Below are 14,776 nucleotides of genomic sequence, written 5' to 3' on the forward strand. Positions count from 1 at the left end.
AGAATGACAATATCTAGTGAGACAGCCAAGTGCTTGTCAAAAACAAATGTGACTTTTAAACACATATAAATGCTTACTTACAGTGTTGGTAAAAAACAATTAAACTAGATCTTTAATTCACACTTATATTTTAGTCATGTAACTTTCATAAAGTTCAAACATTTACTTAGTGGTGAAAGTCATTTAACTCATTTCATTTGGCCAGTACTAACTCCAGACAAATTTTTGAAAATGAAGCCACTTAGAACTTTTAAAGAAGATATAAAGTATCTAAAACACTGACATTATTTTATTTAAAATAGGATGGCCTAAATAGTGTTTCTGAGTAGTTTTTTTAGACTAACTTTTCTTTCTTATTTCTGTAGGCTTTTGGAGAACAGGTGTGGTTGCATGAATACGTTCTTTAGGGTGATTTCTGAGATTTTGGGGCACTCATCACCCACACATTATACATTGTACCCAATTTGTAGTCTTTTATCCCTCACCCCTATTCACCTTCCTCCAACCAGTCGCCAAAGTCCACTGTATTATTCTTATGCCTCTGAGTCCTCATAGCTTAGCTCCCACTTAGGAGTGAGAACATACAATGTTTGGTTTTCCATTCCTGAGTCACTTCACTTAGAATAATGGTCTCCAGTTTCACCCAGGTTGCTGCAAATGATTTATTCCTTTCTTATGGCTGAATAGTTATTTCATGGTATATACACCACAATTTCTTTATCCACTGGTTGAGTGATGGGCATTTGGGCTGGTTCTATATTTTTGCAATTGTGAATTGTGCTACTACAAACGTGTGTGCAAGTATCTTTTTCGTATAATGATTTCTTTTCTTCTGAGTAGATGCTACGTAGTGGGATTGCTGGATCAGATGGTAGTTCTACTTTTAGCTAAGGAATCTCCACACTGTTTTCCATAGTGGTTGTACCAGTTTATATTCCCACCAGCAGTGTAAAACTGTTCCCTTTTCACCACGTCCCCGCCGACATCTGTTTATTTTATTTTTTTTGATTACGGCCATTGTTGCAGGAGTAAGGTGGTATCACATTGTGATTCTAATTTGCACTTCCCTGATCATTAGTGATGTTTAGCATTTTCTCATATATTTGTTGGCCATTTGTATATCTTCTTTTGAGAATTGTCTATTCATGTCCTCTTTTTCTTTGAGATGGAGTTTCGCTCTTGTAGCCCAGGCTGGGGTGTGCAATGGTGCAATCTCGGCTCACTGCAACCTCCGCCTCCCGGGTTCAAGCGATTCTCCTGCCTCAGCCTCCCGAGTAGCTGGGATTACAGGTGCACATCACTACACCCACTACTTTTCGGTTTTTAGTAGAGATGGGGTTTCACCATGTTGGTCTGGCTGGTCTCGAGCTCCTGACGTTAGGTGATCCACCCGCCTCAGCCTTCCAAAGCGCTGGGATTACAGGCGTGAGCCACAGCACCCAGCTCTATTTATGTCCTTAGCCCATTTATTGATGGGATTGGTTTTTTTTTTCCTGCTACTCTGAGTTCCTTGTAGGTTCTGGATATTAGTCTTTTGTTAGATATATAGATTGTGAAGATTTTTTCACACTCTGTGGGTTGTTTACTATGCTGATTATTTCTTTTGCTCTGAAGAAGGTTTTTAGTTGAATTAACTGATTAGTTTTTAAAGTAACTTAAAATTGATTTAAGATTACACATTTCAAAATACAGGTAGACCATGCATCATGGGTTTGATATGCATGAATTTCAGTTATCCAAGTTTTGTCAAATAATAGCAGTCCCTAACAAAATTACTCTGGTAGACTTCAGTTACCAGGGTATGTTAACTGTGAATAACTGCAAAAAGTACCAACTTTCACACTGATATGCTGCTAGCTCTTTAGTATAAATCACTGAGTATACAACAGATATGCATGCCATTCAGTGACTCATCATGTTGTTTCTTTTAAAATGTGTCAGTGATTAGTTATCTGGTACATGCACAGACAACAAAGCAGGTACTTGTATCCTAGTGATAAATGAATGTGACACTTTATAAAAAGGGATAATGAAGAGAAATAAACAGAGATGCACATACAGTAAAAAAAGGAAAAGTGACAAGGCTGGAAGTGAAATTCGAATCAAATGTAAATGAAGTTATAGAAGAAACAGCTGAGCTGGGAATGTTGACACTGCTGTCATGTCAAGAGACACTAGAAATGTAGCCAGAGGAACTGAGTGAAGGCACATTTACCAGCATAAATGAGGAAGGTTGTTGTGAAGAAAAAGATAAAGATGTCCCACAGAAAGCGATATTGGCAACATTTTTCACATTAAAGGAACTTGGAGATATATCATTACATTGAAAGTGCAAAAGTTAAAATGTTGGAAGGTAATCCAAATTTAGCAAGAAATAATGACAATTTGCCAAGTCTTAGAGAAGATGCTTTCTCTGTATCATAAGTTTTACGATGAGAAAGCAAGCAGTCTTCAATCTACTGGTAAGTTTTTTAACCAAAAAAATTCCCGCTTTAATTCGCAATGTTTCTAGTGTTTTCATTGTAGTGCACTACATAAATATTAGTTTATTTTTTCTTTTCCATTTTTAACCAAAAGTAACATAATTTAAAATATTTCGATAAATGTTTTTAAAGGTGCCAGAAAATGGTCATTTTTCCCATTTATTAAGGTTGTTTTATATGGTTTCAGCTTACATGGTCATTTTTACAATCTGGAACAGTGTAAAGTGAGGACTGCCTACATTTCTAAGAGAATGCCTTTTAGTTTCTCTTTTTATAGACATATCCTTGGCAAATTGTATTCAATCCAGAAGTACGCTTCTGACTTTTTTATTTTATTTCTGTAAAACTGTCCCTTTAGTTTTTATCAAACTAGTTATTGGTCAAGTTTGAATATACAATTTTCAATTTTTTCTTTAAAAGTGATAATAAAAGAAACAATGGGTGAATACCCATAAGCCACATATATAAATCTAATTTTGAGCACACACAATGTAATTACTTACTTTTCCAAGCCAATAAAGAGATGTGTGAAATGTTGAAGATCCAAAATTTTCTCCAGAAGATGGTGAAGGGTAAGGGTGTGGTAAATTTAATCCCAAGTAAAGAACAAATGGTTCAGTGTAATTAATTGCTTCCTTTCTTAACCAATGTATTGCTTTGTCTGTATTCTGCCAATCCCTTTCCATCACTCTGACTTTAGTCCTATTATGGATAAGATTAACCATGGGCCTGCCTTCTTGTCTGAGTAAGAAAGCAACATCTCTTGTCCATGCTTCCACACGATTACTGAGGGAGCAAAAACACATGTATATTGTCAGGTATATTAAAAAGTTTTAAAAATGTACTAAGCATACATTAAGAAAACAACATGGAAAACAATTTTTAGGTTCAGTCTTGTAAATGTTCAGAATAACTATATTAGATCTAAAAAAGAAAGTTATTGAGCATTACAAATTAAAAAAATAGAAAAAAAGCCAAGAATCGAATATTCACTTATGTGTTCTTTAAAACTATGAAAGATTATGTAGAATGGTTAACTTTTCTTACAGCAAGATATTTAAACAAAATGTTTCAGATTTCTAATGTTTCTCCTTATTTACTACATTTTCTAACATTTTTCTTTTTTTTTTGCTTAGAAGATATTATTCCTAACCAAAGCTACTATAATTTCCTTTTATCACTAAATATTTATAGTTTTAAAAATATACCTACCATGTATACTTCATGTGTTGCTGAAGTTTCAGGTTTAAAATTGTTTCCAGCTCTATCTTTTCTTATTAAAAGAAAATTTTAACTATAATCTGAGCTATCTAAGCTAAAAGTGATACAAATTTCATATCCATTATAAACCAGAGATATTTTCTTTATTACCGATTTACAAGTTAAATGATTCAATTAATTCACTTTCTCAAACAAAAAATTAATTCATTTTCTCTCAATCTTTATTTTATTTGACTGCTTGATTTTTCTCAATCAAGCTCTAAGCATATGTAGCTGACATAATTGGTTGGCTAGCAGTCCTGGGCATTTCTAGAAAGTTTGCTTTTTAAGTTTCTGTTGAGATAAGTATCTCTGAAGTGCTCTATCAATTGAGAAAAGTGTTTTAAAAATCCAGATACCAACTCTCAAACAAAAAATAATTCATTTTCTCTCAATCTTTATTTTATTTGACTGCTTGATTTTTCTCAATCAAGCTCTAAGCATATGTAGCTGACATAATTGGTTGGCTAGCAGTCCTGGGCATTTCTAGAAAGTTTGCTTTTTAAGTTTCTGTTGAGATAAGTATCTCTGAAGTGCTCTATCAATTGAGAAAAGTGTTTTAAAAATCCAGATACCAACTCACAAACAAAAAATATTTTATACTAAAACATAATACTTCTCTTAAGAGAAATTGCAATCCATACAAAATGACTAACAACCCATACAGAAGTTACAATAGAAAAATTTTATACCCTGCCTTTTGAATGCAGGTAAATACATTTAAATAGCTACAATAAAAATTCATTTTTTAAAAAATATTCAATATATTTTGATGAAAACAATAAAAACCATAATTTCAGCAGAATTATATCTATCTAACAGATTCTAATTAATTCTAACAGATGGGAAACCCTAAAATAGGAAATTTTGTATTCATCACACTATCAAAACAATCTGACATTGATGTCTCATCTTTTGCTTACATCACAGCTAAACTCTTACTATATGTGACAATTCCTATTGTTGCAGAGGTGGAATTTTAGGGTTTATAATACCAGCAGTATGTGTGGTAGAACTCAGATTCTGAGAGAAGGAATAGGACATTGAGATTTATATAGTATGTTTAGGAACCAAAGTACTTTCTTTTCAGTCAGAGAGTATTACATGAGAAAATACGGCTGAGAACCTATTACAACAAGCAAGCTTTTAATACGATCTAACTAGTTGCCACTCTTTGGATTAACTCAGGTTAGACTATTGTCCTGACTGTGCTAACTGACCTAACCACTGGACTTCACGATGTAGTCTGGACCATGAGCAAGCCTAGGCTATCTCAAGGAAAGATTTTCAAGCCTTGAAAGATGGCTATATTGAACCCAGTTTGCTACATCTTTTGCTACAACAGTGATTAAGTGTGACATCATTTAACCTTTCTGGTAATAAATTTATGCCCTCTCCCTATTTTTTTTTTTAACTGTGTTCCTGAGATTCTTTTAACCAAGGTCCCCTTAACCGTAAAATGGCTCAAATCAAATTAATTTTGGCCTACTCTAATCATTATGGCCAGATATCAAACTTGGCTTTATAACTAAATAATATGCGATTGTCCTTTAACTAAATAATATGTGACTTCTCTATTATCTTAGTGGTATCCTCTCTTGCCTTTTCATAAGTATGGCTTTAGCATGATTCCCATAACTGCTGGTACTTAAGTAGAGTCATAACAAGCGATTTCAAGCACTGCTAAGGCAGCAGAGACAAGATTATGGTTAAAGGTAAAAGGTATTTTTACCTTTCTCAAATTTTTTCACTTCTTTGATTAGTTGACCCATGTTCACTGTGCCTAAAGTGTAAAATAACAATTTATTTCTTTGCAACTTAGTGAGGAAGAACATGAGTATAAAGTGATGTATTCAGTAGATGAATATACTACAGTACTTTAAAATCATTTAGCAATTTTTAATGTATTCAAAAATATTAATAATTATAATTAATGACTCTCCATTCTACTTTCACTACTCCCTGGGCCAGCCCAACCTTCCTGGGCCATCATGAAGCACAGTACGAGCAGTAGATGCAGCCTAAGCAGTAGGCTGCTACAGGAGCGGCAATTCGTAGTCCAGAAAGTCTCTCTTTCCGGTCCAAGGTAGCTTCCAGTCCGTGAGTCCGACGAGTAAAATATGGAATGAGAATATGAATATGCAACTTCATAATCTATTATAATTACAATAATATGATAACTCTTTTGACATAATAATTCTCTCTACTAACCAATTCTTCCCTCCACCAGTAATTGCTCTAACTTCTTCCAAATATAGGCTTTCTAATTACTTAACCACTGGGAGTATTTTGAACCAATTTCTTACCATTCCATTTCTATGTATTTTGTCCAGAATACCAACAGTATGGTTTCAATCAGGACAACTGAAAAGGGCTTGAATCAATGAGGAGGATCCAAAACTACCTGTGGCTCAGATATTTTATGATTCAGTGGCTGTTCTCAATATAAATCGACCCTGCTGCTTGCAATAGGCACAGCTATACAATGCATAGTTTCCTCTATGCCAGCATCTCTCCAAGTATAGTACATGGATCCCTGAGGATTCCCAAGACACTCTCAGTGAGCCCATGACATCAAAACTATTGTCATAATAACAGCAAGATGATATTTACCTTTTTCATTCTCATTCTCTCATTACGTACAATGAGCAGTGAAGGAGACCACTCTAATCTATCCTGAGGTAGGAGCTCAGATGTGAAGTATATCTATCTCAAGGAAGATTGTCTTCTATAAACTTAGAGAGGCTTCAATGTTTCATTATATCATGCCCCTCTTGAGTGGCCCAATGTCTACTTCAACTCTTTATAGAAATACAAGAGGGGCTTTTCTTCTCAAAGGGATACAAATAATAATCACTCATTTCTGATAAAGACAGTCACAATTTGTTACACCTTGTCCTACTTCCACCAGAGGTCCAGTTCTTTATATCTTTACTACTCCAAGTGTGGTCCATGGACCAGCAACATCAGCAGCTCCTGGGAGCTCCCATAATTCCCACATGTTGTGGGAGGGACCCAGTGGGACTCATCATAATTGAATCATGGGGGCGGTTTCCCCCATACTGTTCTCATGGCAGTGAATAAGTCTCCCAAGATCCGATGGTTTTATAAAGGGTTTCCACTTTCACTTGATTTTTCATTCCTCCTGCCTGCTGCCATGTAAGACGTGCCTTTTACCTTCCACTATGACTGTGAGGCCTCCCATGCCACATGGAACTGTGAGTCCATTAAACCTCTTTTTCTTTATAATTACCCAGTCTTGGGTATGTCTTTATTGGCAGCATGAGAACAGACTAATAAACCATCCTAGACTCACTGAATCACAAACGGCATCTAAGAAGATGCCCAAGTCATTTGTATATATATTAAGGTTTGAGATGCACAGTTTAAGAATTTTTTTCTGCAAAAATCCTCAAATTTTAATCAAAATACAATCAAAATGGAAGATAATCAAAATGGAGCTTCCACAGTAGCCTATAAATAGGTGAATTATTCTACCTCGGTTCATTTCCAGAAAACAGTTGATAGCCAAATATACTATCCAACAATCAGCATTTATTTGTTTTTAACAACAAAAAACTCCTCACTAATCCAAACGAAAAACAAACCTACTTAACACATTACCAACTAATTATTACATAAATTTGTATATTTGCCATTACTGTGTGGGTTTTCTGTGGCAGTGTGCTAAATTCTACTGCTAAAACATTGGATACAATCAGTTTACAAGTAGCACAGGATTAGTTTACATAGTAATAATTATATCTGAAAAAATATACCTTAAAATTGATGATGAGAATATGACAGTTTTCTTTCCACATGAAGTAGGAGCCTAAACATAAACCTTCAGCTTCCTAGGAGTCTACTGAAGATGATTAACTATCTCAGACTTAGAATTCTGTGATCTCTCTCTTTTTCTCATTGTTGATGAGCCTGTAGCAGCTAATTTGTTTCTGGTAAGTCTCATAATAAAAAAAATGGAAAAACGATGATTCTGAAAAATGCCCTTGCAAATTTCTCTATCGACCTAAAATTCTGTAGGAGAAAAAGGAACCTATATTCATTCCCATTAAATGCTCTTTTCTGGACTTGGTGTGGGGGCTCACACCTGTAATCCCAGGGCTTTGGGAGGCCGAGGTAGGAGGACTGTTTGAGCCCAGGAGTTTGAGACCAGCCAGGGCAACATAGTGACACTTTGTCTCTCCAAAAAAAAAAAGTATATCGTTAGCTGGGCACGTTGGTATGTGCCTGTAGTCCTAGCTACTTGGGAGGCTGACCGGGGAGGATCACTTATGGTCAGGAGTTTGAGGCTGCAGTGAGCTATGATCCTGCCACTTTACTCCAGCCTAGGTGACAAAGTGGGATCTCATCTCTTAAAAAAACAAAACAAAACAAAACCCTTCTCTCAAATTTGAGAGAAACACACATACAATTTTTAAAAGGATTTACAAGGCTGTCATCCATCTTCTTTACATACGATCACTCACAAAAACAATCTGTTTTAGTTGAATGAATAACATCTACCCTGGCAAATTCAGGTTGGAACATCATTTTAAAATATACATTATTTAAATGCTCAAAATATGCATGCTTTTACATTTATTAGTTTTATTAATTCCAACCATTTCATTTTTTGGTAAAATTACAATAGCTGGTGCCCCTTAATCTTTTCTTATTCATGGGTTTCTTTGTAGACAGGATTAAAATCACAGATTTTTCTCTATTAAACAGTAACATTAATTACATCACAAATTATATTGGTTATGTAATAATAATAGTAAATATATTTCAAAGAAAAGTTTTGTTTGCATGTGTGTGTGTGGAGGTGAGTATTCATGGATTTTATCTTGTGAAATCTCACCTAGCCATTTTCTGGTCCGCTCGTGAATTCATCACTGTGGAAGCACTAATATTTACAACTTTGAATTCCTAGATGACTATAGCCCTTGACAGAGCATACATGTTTAATGTACCCTGAGCTTAAACAAAGGTAGCCTTTTTGATTCAATTAAAGAAATAATGAATACGTACTACATGCAAGACATTGATCCAGGCAGGTGCTTAATGAGACTTGCTAAGCTAACAAATTGGTATTTCCACCTCATATCCACTCGGACATAAAACCCTCCTACTATTGTACTTTTAAAAATAAATGCCAAAGGCTACTTTATGAAAAAACCAACTGTAATAAAATACTTTAGCTACGAAGCTAAAAATGGTTTAGATCACATTCACCATTTTACATCCAAAAGGAGATGATTTTTCTTACGCTTTTAAAGTAATTAACATATCAATTTTACTATAACATTTACAATTTTTGTAAACTTTTGTTTTTTAATATTATACAGAAAATGTAACCCAGACAAAATGTCATCAAATCTGAAAAAATAAAGCAGGTGGGTTATTCCCAGATTATCTGTTGTTAATAGAATTTACTAAGCAGTCATTACAGTGGACACATCACTATATCCACAGCTCTTGCTGAAGGAGTGACCTAGTTGGCCACATTATGTAGGATTTAACTCCCTTTCTAGCCTGTCGACTGGCCAGGTATGGGCACCTAACCTAAGCACTAGCACTTAACGTGGCCAGCACTTAACTTATGATGGAGTCTTGCATGAAATATAAGTTAGGACTATCATCCCTATTTATAGAATTTAAATTTAGAAAGAAAATAATCCAGTAACTGGAGGTTTTTAAGATGCAGCTACGAGGTAGAGAGAGTCACAAAGGAGATGGAACTTGAGCCAAAAAGAGTGTGGCAGGTCAAAGTTGGGTTTTGAAGTGATATAGCTGAGAAGACCCAGAGTCTGGGTACTTTTTAATATTTCCAGTAGAGGCAGGGTTTCACCATGTTGGCCAGGCTGGTCTCGAACTCCTGAGCTCAAGTGATCTGCCTGCCTTGGCCTCCCAAAGTGCTGGGGTTAAAGGCGTGAGCTACAGCGCCTGGTCCCAATCCAAAAAACTTAATGAAAATAATCACCATATTGAGAGTACTAAGTGCAAATCTCAGTCAATTTTTAAGTTTCAGAATAGATGACATGAAAAGTATACACTTGGCTGGGCACAGTGGCTCATGCCAGTAATCCCAGCAATTTGGTCAGGAGATCGAGACCATCCTGGCCAACATGGTGAAACCCCATCTCTACTAAAATACAAAAAATTAGCCAGGTGTGGGGGCACGCGCCTGTATTCCCAGCTACTCAGGAGGCTGAGGCAGGAGAATCATTTGAACCCGGCAGGTGGAGGGTGCATACACTTACGTGACACATCATATCAACAGAATGAAGGACAAAAACCATATGATCATTTCAACTGATGCTGAAAAAGCTTTCAATAAAATTCAATATCCCTTTATGATTACCCCCCCACCACAAAAAATACTGGGTACAGAAGGAACATACCTCAACATAAAGACACATACAACAGACCCACAGCTAGCATCACGCTGAATGAGGAAAAATTGAAAGCCCTTCCTCTAAGATCTGGAACACAATGAGAATGCCCACTGTCACCACTGTTATTCAACATAGTACTGGAAGTCCTAGCTAATCAGATAAGAGAAAGAAATAACGGGCATCCAAATTGAAAAGGAAGGAGTCAAATTATTCTTGTTTGCAGATGATATAAACTTTCATTTAGAAAAACATAAAGACTCCACCAAAAAACTATTAGAGACGATAAGTTCAGTAAAGTTGCGGGACACAAAATCAACAAACAAAGATCAGTTGCATTTCTATATGTCAACAGCAAACAATCTGAAAAAGAGATGAAGAAAGTAATCCCATCCCATGGAGTAATCCTTCAGAAATGAAGAAAGTAACAGGTACAAAAGTATACTTAGGAATTAACTAAAGAAGTAAAAGATCTCTACAATGAACACTATAAAACATTGATGAAAGCAATTGAGAGGACACAAAAAACTGAAAAGATATTGCATGTTCATGACTGGAAGAATCAATATTGTTAAAATGTCCATACTACTGAAAGCAATTTACAGATTCAATGCAATCTATATCAAAATACCAATAACATTCTTCATAGAAATAGAAAAAACAATCCTAAAATTTATATGGAACCAAAACAAACAAACAAACAACAACAACAACAAAAAACAACAACTCAGAGTAGCCCAAGCTATCCTGAGCAAAAAGAACAAAATTGGAGGAATCATATTACCTGCCTTCAAATTATACTACAGAGCTTTAGTAACCAAAATAGCATGGCACTGGCATAAAAACAGACATGTAAGACCAATGGAACAGAACATAGAACCCAGAAACAACTCCATACACCTACAGTGAACTCATTTTTGACAAAGGTGCCAAGAACATACATTGGGGAAAGGGCAGTGTCTTCAATAAATGGTGCTGAGAAATCTGGATATCCATATGCAGAAAAATGAAACTAGATCTCTATCTCTTACCACATTAAAAATCAAATCAAAATGGATTAAATACTTAAATCTGGGACCACATACTATGAAACTATTAAAAGAAAGCATTGGGGAAACTCTCTAGGACACTGGACTAGACAAATATTTCTTGAGTAATACCCTTCAAACACAGACAACTAAAATAAAAATAGACAAATGAGATCACATCAAGTTAAAAAGCTTCTGCCCAACAAGCGAAACAAAAAAAAGTGAAGCCGCAACCCACAGATGGGAGAAAACATTTGAAAATTATCCATCTGACAAGATATTTATAACCAGGATATATAAGGAACTCAAACAACTTAACAGGAAAGAAATCTAATAATCTGATTAAATAATAGGAAAAAGATCTCAACAGACAGTTCTTAAAAGAAGACATACAAATGGCAAACAGGTATATGAAAAGATACTCAGCAACAATGATCATTAGAGAAATACAAATCAAAACTATAATGAGATATCGTCTCAGCTAAAATGGCTTTTATCTAAAAGTCAGGCAATAACAAACGCTGGTGAGGACATGGAGCAAAGGGAACCCTTGTATACTGTTGGTGGGAATGTAAATTAGTACAACCACCATGATGAACAGTTTGGAGGTTCCTCAAAATACTAAAAATAGAGTTGCCATATGATCCAGCAATCTCACTAGGTATACACCCAAAAGAAAGAAAACCTGGATATCAAAGAGATATCTGCACCTCCATGTTGATTACAGTACTAGTCACAATAAGCCAAGATTTGGAAGCAACCAAAGTGTCCATTAACAGACAAATGGATAAAGAAAATGTGGTACTTATACACAATGGAGTACTATTCAGCTATAAGAAAGAATGAGATCCAGTCATTTGCAACAACATGGATGGAACTAGAGGTCATTACGTTAAGTGAAATAAGCCAGGCACAGAAAGGCAAACTTCACATGTTCTCACTTATTTGTGGGAGCTGAAAATTAAACAATTGAAGCAGAATGATGGTTTACCAAAGGCTGGGCAGAATAGTTGGGGTGGGGGCAATGGGAATGATTAATGGGCACACAAAAAAATGGAAAGGATAAGATCTAATATTTGACAATAAAACAGGGTGACCATAGTCAGTAATTCAATTGTACATTTAAAAATGACTAAAAGAGTATAATTGGATTGTTTATAACACAAAGGTCAAATGCTTCAAGGGGACGGATACTCCATTTACCTTGATGTTTTCATCACGCATTATATGCCTGTATCAAAATATCTCCTATACTCCCTAAGTCTAGATACTTACTATGCACTTACAACAATTAAAAACATTGCTTATTTTAAAAAATATTAACCTGCATGAGCAGACAACATACATAATTACAATGGTAAGATGAAATGATAGGGAATTTGATTTTAGATTTTCAACAGGATAGAAGCTAGGAAAAACAACACAGCAGTTTGTTTAATTTCTCTTCTGATAGCCTTAGAATGTAAGTTCCATGACACTGGAGAATTGTGTGTTGTGAGTGCTATTGTATTTGCATCATCTAAAAATAATGTCTGACACACAGTAGCCGGCTCAAAAATATTAGCTTAGTGGATACTACAAATACCTGATTTTACTTTTGTAACTTAAATAAGGGTCATCTTCTAGTCTTAGTACTTTAAGGAATTCTACCTAATATTAAATTTTTTATTATACTGATGTTAGAAATTTAGTTTTTAAAATATTCTATATAAAATCAATTACCTCCTAACTCTATACACGTTCTATACACAATTCTATACATTTTCTTTTTGTTAATTCTAAACACTAAATTGATGTACTAGTGTCAAGTGGATTTGATCCCGTAAAATAGGAAAGAATAAACAATATCTAAAATGTAGGCAATTATTTTAAGTGTGACATTCCTAAGACCAGGCTGGCAAGCATAGTTTTGGACATGTTTTCTCAATCTCTATACTAAAGACATTTTGGACTTGATCATTCTTTATGAGGGAAGGGGCTGTTTTGTGCATTATAGACTGCTGAGCAGCAACCTTGGCCTCTACCCACCAGATACCAGCAAAATAACCCTGGTGTTAGCAACCAAAAATGTCTCCAGACATTGTCAAATGTCTTCCTGGCAGCCAAGAGGTGGAGGTGGGGTATATGGGGTGAGGGGAGGGGTGACTGCTCTCAGTTGAAAACCACTACTTTAGATATCGGGAATATATAGGCAACAAAATTTAACTGAAAGCAAAAATAATCAAAATACCCTACGAATTAAATACAAATGTTTTCTTTCAATTGATAAGAAGACAGCAAATTTGAACTTAAACCTGTTACAACTCAATACATACAATGTGAAGGGACAGATTAGTATCAGAAATTTAGAAACCACTTAACTGTACTCCATTGGAGTTATAGAATTGCAGAGTAGAAGAACTTTTAAGGTCACCTAGTGAAAGCTCAATTGACTAAACTGGGATTCTACGTAGATAAATTACTTGCTGAAGGTCTTATCATCAGTAAATGGCATTTTTATGAGTAATACTACCAGTATCTCTTTAACAACTGTCCAGATGAAACAACCGTGCAGCCCTTAGAGATCCTAGTATGGTGTGGTGTGTCATATACAATAAGGGACATTTACTTAAATTAGTGTTCCTAAACTGGTACAAGAAGGAAGCATCACTGATGCCTCAAAAAGACAGACAGAAGTATTATAATAATAAAGAAACCTGTAATTCTGGCTGAAAATATAAGCAGGTTCAAAAACGGCCAATTTCAGTAACAAAGAGTTATACTAACTTGCATTTTGATTTTGAAAGTCAATCTAGCAACAAGACTGAATGCCCCTCTTTATGAAATTTGATATTGTGAGACCAGGTTTTGTTCTGAGACCCATTTTTAAGCTTACACTGAAAAATAATGTGCTATAATTCATATAACCTTCAGACATGCTATTAATAGCAATCTTGACTTACTTCTCAGCCAGATGTCTGTGTGCGTATATACAGTGCTCATAAAAATACTCCTGGTGACTTATTTCAATTTCCTAAGCTCTGATGAGAGTGTGAGTAAATGAAAATAAGCTTTAAGAAAGTATTGCACTGAAAACCATCCTTGACACCAAATATCAACATCTAAGTGGTTTTTTCCTCTACTAATTTTAGAATTCCACACGACAAAGAAAGAACTCCTAAATATTAGTATTTTAAAATTAAAAAAACTTAAAAACAGGATATCCTCTACTGTAGATATATAAAAAATACTAATAATGAACAAGTGATATGATCCTGCATTACACAGAATATCAATGTTTACCAAATAATAAACAGTACATACTTCAAAATAACTTTTTCATTCATTCATTCATCAAAAATTTAATTGTGAACCTACAATGTACTGGTGCTATGCTGGCAAATGGGAATAAAGCAGAGAAGAAGAGATAAAGTCCTTGCTCTGCATGGATAATTATCCTGCTGCGGAATAAAAGTCAGGTCATATTTTAACTGTGTCACATAGAAGAATAAAAGTTACAGGGGCTATCTGGCATTCAATCTTAGATTTATTTTATTATAAACAGTTGTATCTTACTTTAGATTAAACTTGCATTCTAAAAAGGAGAAAGATTTTAAAGAGAAAAATGTGA

The 14,776-nt window shown here is 34.9% G+C and overlaps 1 protein-coding gene across 5 annotated transcripts in view; it reads right to left on the minus strand.

Annotated features, from left to right (window-relative positions):
- Positions 1-14,776, minus strand: part of ARSK (arylsulfatase family member K) — a 50,364-nt gene that overhangs the window by 20,040 nt on the left and 15,548 nt on the right. For all 5 annotated transcript variants that reach the window (XR_004429730.1, XM_033179092.1, XM_033179095.1 and 2 more), the window contains one exon: positions 2,987-3,269. Coding sequence is in view for 4 of the 5 variants with exons in the window: in XM_033179092.1 (XP_033034983.1) it covers positions 2,987-3,269 (283 nt within the window). In the remaining variant the exon portion in view is untranslated. The remainder of the gene's footprint in view (positions 1-2,986; positions 3,270-14,776) is intronic.

This window comes from Trachypithecus francoisi, unplaced genomic scaffold (genome assembly GCF_009764315.1).
Source record: "Trachypithecus francoisi isolate TF-2019V2 unplaced genomic scaffold, Tfra_2.0 Lachesis_group2, whole genome shotgun sequence".
NCBI classification, from domain to species: domain Eukaryota; kingdom Metazoa; phylum Chordata; class Mammalia; order Primates; family Cercopithecidae; genus Trachypithecus; species Trachypithecus francoisi.